The sequence below is a fragment of the Hippocampus bargibanti genome, linkage group LG12 (assembly GCF_051943395.1).
Source record: "Hippocampus bargibanti isolate YZ-2025 linkage group LG12, ASM5194339v1, whole genome shotgun sequence".
Taxonomy (NCBI): Eukaryota; Metazoa; Chordata; class Actinopteri; order Syngnathiformes; family Syngnathidae; genus Hippocampus; species Hippocampus bargibanti.
Window position 1 is genome coordinate 23,873,325 of NC_142745.1, and position 15,197 is coordinate 23,888,521.

General features: G+C 40.8%; 1 protein-coding gene across 7 annotated transcripts in view; it reads left to right on the forward strand.

Moving 5' to 3' along the window:
- Nucleotides 1–15,197, forward strand: part of LOC148890937 (pleckstrin homology domain-containing family A member 6-like) — a 53,621-nt gene that overhangs the window by 26,470 nt on the left and 11,954 nt on the right. For 5 of the 7 annotated variants that reach the window (XR_016116742.1, XR_016116740.1, XR_016116741.1 and 2 more), the window contains one exon: nt 6,296–6,412. The exons of 1 other annotated variant lie outside the window; for it this stretch is intronic. Coding sequence is in view for 1 of the 6 variants with exons in the window: in XM_089011169.1 (XP_088867295.1) it covers nt 9,478–9,509 (32 nt within the window). In the remaining 5 variants the exon portion in view is untranslated. Of the gene's footprint in view, nt 1–6,295; nt 6,413–9,351; nt 9,510–15,197 lie in introns of those variants that run through there. One more of the 7 variants, XM_089011169.1, reaches the window with a different exon arrangement.

Here is a 15,197-nt window from a genome sequence, read left to right on the forward strand (position 1 = left end):
GAAGGAACGCCCCTGACCAAAAAAAGAACACATTGTAGCAGTCGATTGCAAACATGTATGCTTTCCTCTTCAGAACTATTGAATCATATTCATAACTGGATGAGTAACAAGAAAGCATTTTCTCCAAATCTGAAGCCATTGTTTTGATTCTCCAGCAAGGCAAGACGTCTTGGGGTGACACCACGAACAAGGGGGCGGGACCTTCTGAAACTGGCCACTTCCTGTTTCATTTTTTTGCAGATTCAGCACACTTTGAGTCATTTTTATTGGTGTTTTGTATTTGACTAAAAATATCATACTGTGTGTTTTAGGTATTTTAGATGCTATAAAACGTTTTTCTGATGTCAGTTAGGAAAAAAAGTGATGTCGGTTGTCCTTTAAAGGATAAAGAACTGTGAATACAGACATTTGAAACTTGTGTGTTAAAAATAAAGATTTTGAGAACATTGGAATGTTTTATCTGTGCTTTTCTTGTGGAAATCCCGATGCGGCCCAGACTCACCCAGACTGTGCCTCCAGCGGCCCCCGTGTAAATTGAGCTTGAGACCCCTGTTCTAGCACGTCTAGCAGTGAATGAGTTCAACAGATAGGCGAAAACCGAGAACCGGGAGCGTTAAAAATTAAAAAATGAAATTGGCCCTAAATTTTACATATACAGTAGTAGTTGTAATGTGTCCTACAATTGTCTGGCAACCCATCCAGGGCATACACCCCCTCACGCCTAACGTCAGCTATGAAAGACTCAAGCACAACACTCATTAACAAGGATAAAAAGTCTCCAAAATGAATGGATGAATGGATGGACGAACAGAACAATGAATGAATGGATGGATGATAAACTGATGTTTTTTCAATGAAAAGTGTTTCACTTATGTAGCTTGTAATCAGTGTTGATATTTGTGCCTTTAATTGCCTTCAAATGCAGCGAAGCCTAATGTGCATTTGTTTGCTCTGTAACTTGTATGACTGATTTCCAAAATCCATTGAAACTTTGATATCCCAGCTTGAAAATGCATCGTCTTGGATGCATACATTCATGTGTTGAGTGTTGACGTTCAGTGCAGTCCTAAAAATAACCCACACACATCCGCTCTATAATCAATGCGTTCCCATCATAATTTGCAAACTGGCTCTTGGCTCATCTCTCTTGTGCCTCTGTGGATGGCACAACTGCACAACTGAGCCTTGAATGTTCTTAAAACCCAAAATTGAAAAATGCACATAAAGGGCACATATGCATGTCAAACAGGCTGGCGCTAAAACTATGATTCTCCATGACAAGCAGTAGACAAAATAATAGTGATACCTCAGCTTGCGAACTTAATTGGTCCCCAGAAACTGTGTGGAAGCTCATTTTCCAAACATTTATTTCCCATAAGAAACCATTACAATGACAATAATCTGTTCCCAGGTCCCCATAAAACAAAATTTTCGACTAAATAAGCCTTAAAACAACACAAAATATACACAATTTTATGTACAATAAATGTGCTATTGTATTGTAATTGAGGAAATAAACTGTACTGTATAATAAAATCATTTTATTTACCTTTGTGATGGTCATTTATGTAGTTGCCTCTTAATGACATCCGAGTGAAGTCGCCATGCTTTCTCGGCGATAATACCCTTACACACTGTCCCCTGGTAGCTGCTTTTCGTTAATCCAGATCAACAGAGGTTTTTCAACCTCTTCTATTGCCTGAGACCGTTGCTTAGACAACACAGAAACACCCTTAGCCACACATAGCAACGGTCGACTTACTGGCACTGGGACGCTAAGTCACACAAACGCCTTGTTGGTGTTTTTCGATGATCTTTTTTTAGTGTCCTCTGGCGGGGTCTTTTTCGCTCCCATAATAGCAAAAGTACTTCTCTCGATATCAAACCACGTCTGCAATCAACGGAAGGTAGTGAAGAAAATTAGTCCGCCAAGCACCGTGGCACTGTTGACCGTGTGGTTTGGTGTTCATCTGCCGAAAACTAGTCCGCCAGCCACTGTGGCGCTGTGTGGTGTGGTTCGTCAACCGAAAACTAGTTTGTATGCTGAGATTATATTCTCGCGAATTTAATGTTTGTCAAGGTAAAGTTCGTGAGCGAAAGCGTTCATAAGCTGATGTATCACTCTATTGGAATGTGTCACAAATATTAAGAAGGCCTACAGATCGACTTGATCAATGCTAATGATCACCCAAATGCCTCTGACCTAAATTGTTGCACTCCAGGAATTGGCCTTCTCTCTAAATGCATAATGTGTGTTCCTCCAGGAACAACGAGAATCCACGGAAGAAGCATGAGCATTTTTAAATGTACAGAATGCAGAAAAATATCAAGTCAAACGAGAAGGCAGTTCTCAGAACCACTGGATCAACCACATAATTTGATTGGATTGGATTAGTTTTTATTGGTCTCGGAAGCACCACCATTACTCAAAGTCAAGAACATTCATCACTGATTTTTCAGGAATTAATTTGTGAGGGAATCCACCATTGCAGAATAGTGATTCAAAATTAATGCTGAGACTTTGTCCACGTTTGGAATTTTAAGGGTTTCTAGTCCTTTTCTTTTCCTTTGGGCTTTTCCCTTCAGCGGTCGCCACAGTCACATTTTGCAAGGTGGTGATGGCGGGTGCGGATCCCAAAAAGCAGGCAGGAGGGAGCAGGAGGTTGTCTTTGACAAATTGTATTAAAATAAGGTCAGCAGGAACAAAATCTAAAACATCAAAATCATCTGAACGCAAAAAATACAAAGTATCAAACGAAAACCAAGATTAAAAATCCGCCAAGGTTAAACAAACACATGCACCACACACAATGCATACAATTGCATACAAAAGCATACAATGCGTTCAACAATTACCCAACACCGACTGGTCGTGCTGGGAGTCCTTTTAAGTGTCACTGATTGTAACGACCAGCACCTGTGCAGGTGCAGGCGGGGCCGACAGCGCCACCCGTTGGTCGCCAACCAGATCATGACAGCCACAGTCAATTAGTGTCCTCCATATAAGCCGGTTTTGTGCATCCTCTTCTCTCACACCAGCTACCTTCATGTCCTCTTTGACAACATCCATGAACCTGATTTTAGGTATTCCTTTGGGTCACCTGCCTGGCAGTTCAAGGTTCAGTGTCCTTCTACCGATATAGTCACTCTCTCTCATCTGGACATGTCCAAACCATCTCAGTTGGACTCCAAAGCCTTAATATGAGTTGCTCCATTAGAATCAGATTTGACCTGTAACCAGTAACTACGCAAAATAAAATAATGCAAGGGGTCGCCACAGCGAATCAGTGTCCTCCATCTAACCCTGTTTTGTGCATCCTTTTCTCTCACACCAGGTACTGTCATGTCCTCTTTGACAACATCCATAACCCTCCTCTTTGGTCTTCCTCTTGGTCTCTCGCCTGGTAGTTCACAACTCAGCATTCTTCCTCTAATATAATCCCTCTCTCTTCTCTGGACATTTCCAAACCATCTCAGTATGGCCTTTCTGACTTTCTCTCCAATGGCTCTAAATTGTCCCTCATTCTTGATCCGATCCAATCTGGTCACTCCCAAATAAAACATCAGCGTCTTCATCTGTGCTACCTCCAGCACTGCTCCTTCAATAGAAATGATAGGTTTAGAAGTGCCCAAAGGAGGCAATAGCATTGCACCCGCGGTCACTAGGTCGTGTTGTCACTGATGACGTCACGAGTTGTAGCCTCTGACACAGTTCCGTACCATATGAATAATTTTTGCTCGATTTTCTTCCGGTATTCGACGAAATTCTAATACTTTGTGGCTAAATATGTTTTAGAAGACAACTACTTGACTCTCACGTCGTCTTTCGGCGCGATGTGAAGTCGGACAAGTCCAAAAACCTCAAGATCAGATATGCTTTGGATTATAATTTTTTATAATCCAAAACATACAATTGCAATTAAATACACCAATATTGATGTATATTTATTCAGAGTCTAAAAATGTTATGAATAATAGAAATGACAGCTCTTTAAGATTGAAAATTCAAATACATAGTATAATTATCTTTTGAGTGTGATTGTAACCAATCTTCAAACGTGAAAAAAATAACATTCATAAAGAATGATCATACTTAATTGGTGATCGGAATTGGACTAAATCAGAAATTGTAGAGGATTAGGTAACACTGTGTATAGTGTATATATGTGTGAAATCTACAACGGATCAAAAGTAATTATTAGTATGTTATATGAGCAGAGTCGGCTAACCTGGGGCGCGTTTCACTAAACTTTGCTATTTAGCAATATTGCTAAGCGTTAACAACATTGCTAAATGATGTTTAGTGAGACACGTTTTTAGCGTTAACAATGAACTTAGCAATATATTAGCAATATTGCTACGTTAGCAATGTTCTCCCAAATAAAACATCAGCGTCTTCATCTGTGCTACCTCCAGCACTGCTCCTTCAATAGAAATGATAGGTTTAGAAGTGCCCAAAGGAGGCAATAGCATTGCACCCGCGGTCACTAGGTCGTGTTGTCACTGATGACGTCACGAGTTGTAGCCTCTGACACAGTTCCGTACCATATGAATAATTTTTGCTCGATTTTCTTCCGGTATTCGACGAAATTCTAATACTTTGTGGCTAAATATGTTTTAGAAGACAACTACTTGACTCTCACGTCGTCTTTCGGCGCGATGTGAAGTCGGACAAGTCCAAAAACCTCAAGATCAGATATGCTTTGGATTATAATTTTTTATAATCCAAAACATACAATTGCAATTAAATACACCAATATTGATGTATATTTATTCAGAGTCTAAAAATGTTATGAATAATAGAAATGACAGCTCTTTAAGATTGAAAATTCAAATACATAGTATAATTATCTTTTGAGTGTGATTGTAACCAATCTTCAAACGTGAAAAAAATAACATTCATAAAGAATGATCATACTTAATTGGTGATCGGAATTGGACTAAATCAGAAATTGTAGAGGATTAGGTAACACTGTGTATAGTGTATATATGTGTGAAATCTACAACGGATCAAAAGTAATTATTAGTATGTTATATGAGCAGAGTCGGCTAACCTGGGGCGCGTTTCACTAAACTTTGCTATTTAGCAATATTGCTAAGCGTTAACAACATTGCTAAATGATGTTTAGTGAGACACGTTTTTAGCGTTAACAATGAACTTAGCAATATATTAGCAATATTGCTACGTTAGCAATGTTTAGTGAAACGCACACCCCTGCAGTTCAAATTTAGTGTCGAATTAGTTACATGCTTGAGGAGGCAGAGCCAATTCAATTTCATACTAATGAAGAACAGCTAGAACGTACTTATACACGGTCGAAGATCGAAAACAGGACGAAAATTAGTCGCTAAAACATCGCAAAACTATTTTTTTTTTCTTTTTATAGAAATTTCATTTTCACTCACTTGAAGAACGAAATTCCTTTGTTTTTCAGCTTGTAGTTGAAGCATCCGTAAGCGAAACATTGCGGCCCCCAACTGTTGTTCCTTTTTACAGCATCCATACGTTAAATAGACCTAAATACGCTCAAAACTATCTTATTTCTATGCCAACCAAGCCACGTTACTATGGACGCTCAACCCGTGCCGTCACTTCCGGGTTTGCCATCAACCTCGTCTCTACGCCACTTTTAAACCTATCTATTTCTATGGCTCCTTCTCACCATTTTATACACCTTTCCTTTCATCCTAACTGAAACTCTTCTATCACACATCACACCTGACACTTTTCTCCAGCCGTTCCACTCTGCCTGGACACACTTATTCACCTCTTTTCCACACTCTCCACTGTTCTGGACAGTTAAGAGTTTTCTAGTCCAAGATTTGAAATATTTTTGGTGATGTGACTTTCGGACACTGGTGGTTATGAGGAGTTGTATCCTTTCTTTTTCGATAAGTATCATTTCTTAGATCTTGCCTTTGGCTAGTGTGAGTTACCTGCTGAGAAACCCCCCATTTTTCAGTGTCCTCTTTACACTGCCTTGAATAGTGAGGAATGAAAAGTGTAAGGAAATAAAATCAACAACCAAAATAGTCGAACCTTGAAAGAAATGACCATTGACTTGTCATATTATATGGATGTTGAGGCAGACGAGGAGAAAGTGAGGCAAGCAGTGAGGGAGATAGAGGTTGCAGAGTAGAGCAAGGGTGGGGGGTTGATTGTTTCTGGAGAGTGGGTGGTTTCAAATTTCTCTTCTTTCATTTCTGCACTCTCTCACATGTGTTGGCTCTCTCTCTCTCTCACTTTCTCTTTCCCATATTCAATCCTGACCACTGGGGTGTTTCTACAAACAAGTCCATTCCAGCCAAGCCTCAGCGTGTTGAAGGCGGTTGCTCCACACAGGAAGACAGGAGTGTAAAAATAACACCAAAGAAGAGCGGTGCCGTGAACTCAAGAAGGAAACTAAGAAAGGTAAGCACATCGGCATGTTTATAGTATTTTGAGAGTTTCATTTTATTTTAGGACCATACCGTTTCTCGTTTTGCCTTTTGGTGCCTTGGACTTAGATGCTGTGCACTTATACTGTATGTGCTTGTATGCGTGAGATCAGGCAAGTCCCTGATCTCACGCATCAGTCTGCTGATGCGACTAATGTGATTACAGAGCCTGTTTAAGAAGTTTCAGGAAATCCAAAAAGAAATGAAAGGATTGCTATGTGGTTAGAGAACTGATGGTTCAGAGTCATTCAAGCCTCAGCCTTTCTAACTTGTTGGCAGAACTCTGGCCACTGGGAGGCTGCAGGTGGACCTGAAGCATGTGTCAGTTTTTTGGTTAGCTTTGTTATGAAACTGATGAAAACCTACATGATTAAATCTATGACATTAAAACTATCAAGTGCCTGGTCTCAATGTGGTTGAGTATTTGTAATTTAGAAGGATTCGAAATTACTGTGTAGACTCTCAGTCGTACAGGATATGCCCATCAATGAAAAGGTTTCTTCAGCCGTCAACTGTGTTTTTTTGAAGGTGTCGGATGTTTCGCTCCTCATCTGAAGATCTTGATGGCTGAAGAAACCTTTTCATCGATAATCCTACTATGCTCCATTAGAATCAGATTTGACATGTAACCAGTAACTACACAAAATAAAATAAAACAAGGGGGCGCCACAGCGATTCAGGGTCCTCCATCTAACCCTGTTTTGTGCTTCCACGTCTCTCACACCAGGTACTGTGATGTCCTCTTTGACAACATCCATAAACCTCCTCTTTTGTCTTCCTCTCGGTCTCTCGCCTGGTCGTTCACAACTCAGCATTCTTCTACCAATATACTCCCTCTCTCTTCTCTGGACATGTCCAAACCATCTCAGTATGGTCTCTCTGACTTTCTCTCCAATGGCTCTAAGTTGTCCCTCATTCCTGATCCGATCCAACCTGGTCACTCCCAAATAAAACCTCAACGTCTTCATCTGTGCTACCTCCAGCTCTGCTTCCTGTCTTTTCCTCAGTGGCACTGTCTCCATTCCAAACATCATGTCTGGTCTCACCACTGTTTTATCCACATTTCCTTTCATCTTAGCTGAAACTCTTCTCACCTGCCTGGACACACTTCTTCACCTCTTTTCCACAGTCTCAATTGCTCTGGACAGTTGACCCCAAGTCCTTAAATCATCCACCTTCTTTTAATTTGTGTATTTTCTTTCGTCATGTGTGTACTTGTGAGTTCAAGAAGCATATAAGTGTCTTAATGCATTTTAGCTGGGTGAATTAAAGTTGAGTAATACACACAAATGTAAGTGCATGCATGTATGCTCATGCTTGGCAAAGGTGCTGATATGACGAATGGGAGAATGCCGTACTTCCAGAAAATTGTAATAGATGAAAGGATCTCTTGACATATTCATCCACATCTCTGTGTTACCTGTGTGGTTAGAAAATGGATGGTTTAAAGAACAACCGACGGCTCCGGACAAGTTGTGTCCATAATTTGTAAAATTGCCTCAAATGACTTCTATTGAGCGTATTTTACAAAGATTCCACCACATTTAGCTATATTTTACGTTCTAAGACTTGCGCTGAATATTCCGGAAGTCTTGTTTTTGAGTTGGTGACGAGTCCTCACCCTACGTCACTGAAGTAACGCCCCTCAGTGAGAAAGGACATAACTTGCATCACCTCAATGCATTTTGTAATACTTTGTTTGGTCTGAAAACTTCGTGTTGATCCGTGTTGATGGCGAAATTACAAGGAAAACACATAATTAACGCAATGGTGAATCGTTGTATGTTACACCGAGACAACTATTAGATATTCGCTGACAAAAATTCCGAGGTGAAGAACCAACCAATTTCCAAAGGAGCTCTGGCATGGTGCCAGAGCTCCGTTGGAAATTGGTCTGAAAACTTCGTGTTGATCCGTGTTGATGGCGAAATTAGAAGGAAAACATAAATAACGCAATGGTGAATTCTTGTGTGTGGCACCGAGCATCTCTTTGATATTCACTGACAAAAATTGTAAGGAATGAATCAGCCAGTTTCCACTGAACTTTCCACGGAGCTTTGTCGCCCTCTTCTGCCTGTTTTCGGTGCTACATTTCCCCACCCAGATGACACACATTCAGTGCTACATTTCCCCCCTCAAAATGACACAGAATAAATTATTTAATCGATTGCAAACATGTATGCTTTCCTCTTCAGAACTATTTGAATCATATTCATAACTGGATGAGTAACAAGAAAGCATATTCTCCGAATCTGAAGCCATTGTTTTGATTCTCGAGCAAGGCAAGATGTCTTCCCGTGACACCCACGAACATGGGGGCGGGAGCTTCTGAAACTGGCCACTTCCGGTTTCAAATTGAAGTACTTTTTAGATACTTTAAGTCATTTTTATTGGTGTTTTGCATTTGACTAAAAATATCATACTGTGTGTTTTGGGTATTTAGATTCTATAAAACGTTTTTCTGATGTCAGTTAGGAAACGTGACGTCGGTTGTCCTTAAGTTTCTTCAAGTCACCAGTTACTTCCTGATTTGCGGCACCCTCTGGTGGACGTGTAGTAATAGCACAGACATAGAACTACTGAAGGCTTCGGAGTGACATGCATGGCCCGCCACTGTTTTCCAGTGCACAGACATCGAGGCATCACTGAGAGCAAACGACATTAACTGAACAAGAAAGAGGCTCTAATAGAGCATGTACAGTATCAACCATGTGAGGAATGAATAAGCTGAGTGCTGCATTTCTTTGCCGGAAGGCATGGTGTGTGTATGTTTGTGCCCATGTGTGCGTTTGTGTGACAGAAGGAGGGGAGGGAGCAAAAGAGAAAGCAGAGGGTGAGACAGGTGAGGAAACAAGCTACAAAAGGGGAGAGGCATGCGGTCTGAAAGAGAAATAGCCAGCAATGTGACTCTCTCCCCTTCTCCATCTTTTCAGCAGCTCTCCTCCCTTTGTTGTGCCTTTCTGCATCTGTCATCTGTGTGTCCATCTGTTGGTACTGCCTGTCTCCTATACTGTTCGTACATGAGCTATCCAGGGAAGGATGTTGAAGTTCCGTGTGGACAGGAGAATCAGGTAGGTGGAGAAAGAGTGGAGGCGGTAACACTCGGTTCTGAGGCTAAGACGGGATGTGGAGATAACGAGAGGTTGACATAGGAGTGCATGGCCAAATGCTTGGAGGTCACAGATGACTGCAATGCAGTCGCAATCAGAAGCATTGCACGATAAGCTCTTTGTCTATGACGTTGTGCATCACGTAGCGTGAGCTGGAGTAAACATCGGAGAAAATGATTTTGTAAGTCATGTGGCTGGGTGATGACCTACTGTTGTTCAGCCTCATCCACGAGTGGGTTGCGATAACACTGGCATGGGTCCCGTTTGTCTGTCTGTCTGTCTATTTGACTAACTAGCTAGATAGCTAGCTATATATTGTACTTGATAATGCCTAAAAGTAATATAAGAATATATAGCCAGCTAACTAGCTATATATTGTACTTGAGAATGCCCATAAGTAATATCTGATATATAACTAGCTTACTAGCTAGCTATTTATTGTACTTGATAATACTCTAAAGTAATATATGAATATCTAGCTAGCTAACTAGGTAGATAGATAGCTATATATTGAACTTGATAACGTCCATAAGTAATATAGGAATACATAGCGAGCTAACTAGCTAGATAGCTTGCTATATATTCTACTTGAGAATGCCCATAAGCAATATATGATATATCGTTAGCTAACTAGCTAGATAGCTAGCTATATATTGTACTTGAGCATGCCCATAAATAATATATGATATATATCTAGCTAACTAGATAGCTAGCTATATATTGTACTTGATAATGCCTATAAGTAATTAATGAATAGATAGCTAGCTAACTAGCTAAATAGCTCGCTATATATTGTACTTGATAACGTCCATAAGTAATATATGAATATATAGCGAGCTACCTAGCTGGATAACTAGCTAAATATTGTACTTGATAATGCCTATAAGTCTTCTTTTCCTTTTGACATTTCCCTACAAGGGGTCGCCACAGCAAATCAGTGTCCTCCAGACTTATTATATCATATATATCTATCAAGATATACAACAACAAGACAAGTTGTTGTAACAAAAGGATCCTGAACAATTCCAATAACTGCAGGTGTACAGATGTGGCATGGAAACTACATAACACATAACAGGTGAAACTGCATATCTACTTAAACATCTTACTGTATTATGTATGAACAATTTAAAATAAACTCCTCCAAGTGGTGTCTGTCCTGTGGGCTTCCCATTTTTACAGACTTAGTGTAACAGCAAACCACTTCAGATCTCGTGTCTGCGACACACGAAGCTGTTGTCGTCGTCTGCATATCTCGAGTAGCTGGGTCACGTAACAGAACTCACGTGACCGAAATCACGATGACCAAGGCTCGACCAAGCTGGCGCGAGCCTGGATACAACGACCGATACAGATTCTCCTGATGATGGTCGGATCACTTGTGCATAGAAACCCCTAAGCAAATATCGATTCGAGTGGTTGCAACAGTATCTTTCTGGTAACATCGGATATACATACAGTCCAGCAAAATGCGCCAGTGCGGGAACAGCACTGGATAATGAGCAGACCGTAGTATTCCTGGCACTTACCTGGTAGAGTGAAAGGGACGACACCTCCTGGTGGTAGACGAGGATGTATATTATTCATATATATATAGACTAGATAATGTGCATGGGATATATGAATAATAGTGTCGTAATATAGTATTATCGAGATATAAACGATAGTCGGTTATAATCGAGTACTTTTTCGACTCCTTAATATCGATATACGAGTACTTTACTTATATATATATATATATATATATATATATATATATATATATATATATATATATAAAACTAGCTTCGATAGCTATATATTTTATAACGTCCATCAGTAATATTTGAATATACGTTATACGTCTCTGTAAGCTCTCGGTCATACAGGAGTGTTCCATCGATGAAAAGGTTTATTTAGCCATCATCTGTACTTATTTCAAGGTGTCGGACCTTTCGGTCCTTATCGAAAAGCTTGTTCGTTGACGAAGCTATTTGTGTGAATCAATACGCTGCAAGTGTAGTGTGATATTATTACATGTCCACTGGAGCGTACATACAGTTGGCCAGGAAATAACTTGATGGATGTAATATCTTTCTCTATAACAAAAAAAAACAACATATTTTGTTTTTTTCCTTTGGGGTAAAGCTGGCTTATTTATGCTAAACATCTGGCATTTGTAATTAGCTTTATTTCTTTGTGTTTTTATGAAAAGACAAGAGACTTGTGCGTGTTCATTCACCTTTCTACTTAACCAGCAGCTCCCTCTATGTAGGTTTGTAGGTTAACCAACACACATGTACACTTATAAGCCCACACATCCACCACACACGCATCCACACTGCCCATGGCCAATCTCTTACGTTCACATGCCAATGCTGAAAAATAAAAATAATAATTTGAACACTGCGTAGTTTCTCGAGCACTTACATCAGATATTAAATATTTGAGGTACCCACACCACACCATGGATGTCATAACATTCAGAGCAATCTGATCCATTGTCAGCCAGTGTACCTCAATATTACATCAATCACCACAATTATCCTGGATCTAGAGATTTTACTTTGACTGCTGTCCCGGGTCTTGTTCTTGCCATTGAGCTGGCTTCTGAGGACTTGCCTCACCCGCTGGAGGTATTTGGTCGTAGCCGCTTTCCTTGTTGCTCATTCGAGGTTGCCATTGGACTGTGGTATACCGAGGTACTTGTAGCTGTTTTCAATGTCTGCTATTGTTCCTTCAGTGAGTGAGACCCCTTCAGTGTGGACTACCTTGCCCCTCTTAGTCACCATCCGACTACATTTCTCCAGCCCGAATGACATTCCGATATCACTGCTGTAGATCCTGGTTGTGTGGATCAGGGAGTCTATGTCCCTTTCGCTCTTAGCATACAGCTTGATGTCATCCATGTAGAGGAGGTGACTGATCGTAGCTCCATTTCTGAGGCGGTATCCATAGCCTGTCTTGGCGATTATCTGGCTGAGGGGGTTCAGTCCTATGCAGAACAGCAGTGGGGAGAGTGCATCACCTTGGTATATGCCACATTTGATGGACACTTGCGTTAGTGGCTTGCCATTGGCTTCAAGTGTGGTTTTCCACATCCTCATCGAGTTTGCAACGAAGGCTCTCAGGGTCCTGTTGACCTTATACAACTCCAAGCATTCATTGATCCATGTGTGTGGCATCGAGTCATATGCTTTCTTGTAATCAATCCAGGCTGTGCACAGGTTGGTATGTCGGGACCTGCAGTCTTGAGCGACTGTTCTGTCAACCAGCAGCTGATGTTTGGCACCTCTAGTATCTCTACTAATGCCTTTCTGTGCTTTGCTCATGTATTGATCCATGTGTCCACTTATCTTAGCCGCAATGATGCCTGACATGAGCTTCCATGTTGTGGAGAGACAGGTTATTGGCCGATAGTTGGAAGGAACTGCACCCTTTGAGGAATCCTTCATGATCAGGATTGTTCGCCCTTCGGTTAGCCATCCTGGGTGAGTCCCATCCAGCAGCAGCTGGTTCATTTGTGCTGCTAGGCGCTCGTGGAGAGCTGTGAGTTTCTTTAGCCAGTAGGTGTGGACCATATCCGGGCCTGGTGCCGTCCAGTTTTTCATACCTGAGACTCTTCCTTGTATATCTGCCGCTGTGATGGTAACTGGGTTCTGTTCAGGGAGGTTGCAGTGCTCCTCTTTCAGAGTCACCAGCCATTGTGCACTGCTGTTATGTGCGACCTCCTTCTCCCATATGCCTTTCCAGTATCTTTCAGTTTCCAGCCTTGGAGGGTCTGCTCTGCTGTTAGAACTGAGCGTACACTTTCGCAGGTTGTGTTGCGAACAGCCTGTTTATTCTTCTGGCCTCATTCTCTTTCGTGTACCTCTTTAGGCGACTGGCCAAGGCCTGGAGCCTTTGTTTGGCAGTTTCGAGTGCTTCAGGTATGGTTATCTGCATGTACCTCTTGGGTATTGGCCTTTTATTCACACCTCTCTGGGTCTCTGGGTCTCTGAGTCGAGCAAGTCGTGCCGTGACGTTCGTCCGACGCCCAGCTTGAGCCGGGCGTGCCTGTGCGGGTCTTTGTAAGTCTCTTTGAGGCTGTGAGTCCGAGATGAGTCTGAGATGATTCTGCCCCGTGGTTCGCCCAATCTCTCTGTCCCGCGACAGCTCGTGTGACGCCACAAGATGTTCCCCCAATGTTGCCTCAAAATGGCACATATAATTCTTTAATCGATTGCAAACATGTATGCTTTCCTCTTCAGAACTACAGTGTATTTGAATCATATTCATAACTGGATGTGTAACAAGAAAGCATATTATCCGAATCTGAAGCCATTGTTTGGATTCACAAGCAATGCAAGACGTCTTGGCGTGAAGTCATTTTTATTGGTGTGTTACATTTGGATAAAAAGTGACATTGGTTGTCCTTTAATAAACAGTATGGAATGTACAGTAATTTTCAAAATCTTCAGCAGACAAAACAAGAAACATTGTTGTAAAAAAGGATTGCATTCATATGCAGTACAGTGGGCATGTACATAACACAACAGGGAAACTGCAACACTTACATCTTACTGTATTATGTATGCAATTTAAAAAAGTCCTCAATCTTCTTCTGCTTCCCATTTTTACCTTTTAACACAAACACTTCAATCTCGTCTGCGACACACGAGCTGGCGTCGTCTGCTACACGGTAGCTGGTCACGTAACAAACTCACGTGACCGAATCACGTGACCAAGTCGACCAATGGCGCGACCGATACAACGACCGATACAGATTTCGATAATGGTGGTACTGTATAGAAACCCCTAAGCAAATATCGATTCATCTTAAATATCTTTTGTATCGATATAAACATAGCAAAATGGCCGGCGGGAGATGAAAAAGAGCACCGTAGTATTCGGATTACCGTAAAAACCACGAATCTTACTAAAAGGAAGTAATTATTCATAAAAAGACTAGAAATGTGCATGGGAAATGAAAATAGTGTCGTAATAAGTATTATCAATATAAACGATATCGGTATAACGAGACTTTACTATATATATATATATATATATATATATATATATATATATATATATATATATATATATATATATATATATATATATATATAAAACTAGCTTGATAGCTATATATTTTATAACGTCCATCAGTAATATTTGAATATACGTTATACGTCTCTGTAAGCTCTCGGTCATACAGGAGTGTTCCATCGATGAAAAGGTTTATTTAGCCATCATCTGTACTTATTTCAAGGTGTCGGACCTTTCGGTCCTTATCGAAAAGCTTGTTCGTTGACGAAGCTATTTGTGTGAATCAATACGCTGCAAGTGTAGTGTGATATTATTACATGTCCACTGGAGCGTACATACAGTTGGCCAGGAAATAACTTGATGGATGTAATATCTTTCTCTATAACAAAAAAAAACAACATATTTTGTTTTTTTTCCTTTGGGGTAAAGCTGGCTTATTTATGCTAAACATCTGGCATTTGTAATTAGCTTTATTTCTTTGTGTTTTTATGAAAAGACAAGAGACTTGTGCGTGTTCATTCACCTTTCTACTTAACCAGCAGCTCCCTCTATGTAGGTTTGTAGGTTAACCAACACACATGTACACTTATAAGCCCACACATCCACCACACACGCATCCACACTGCCCATGGCCAATCTCTT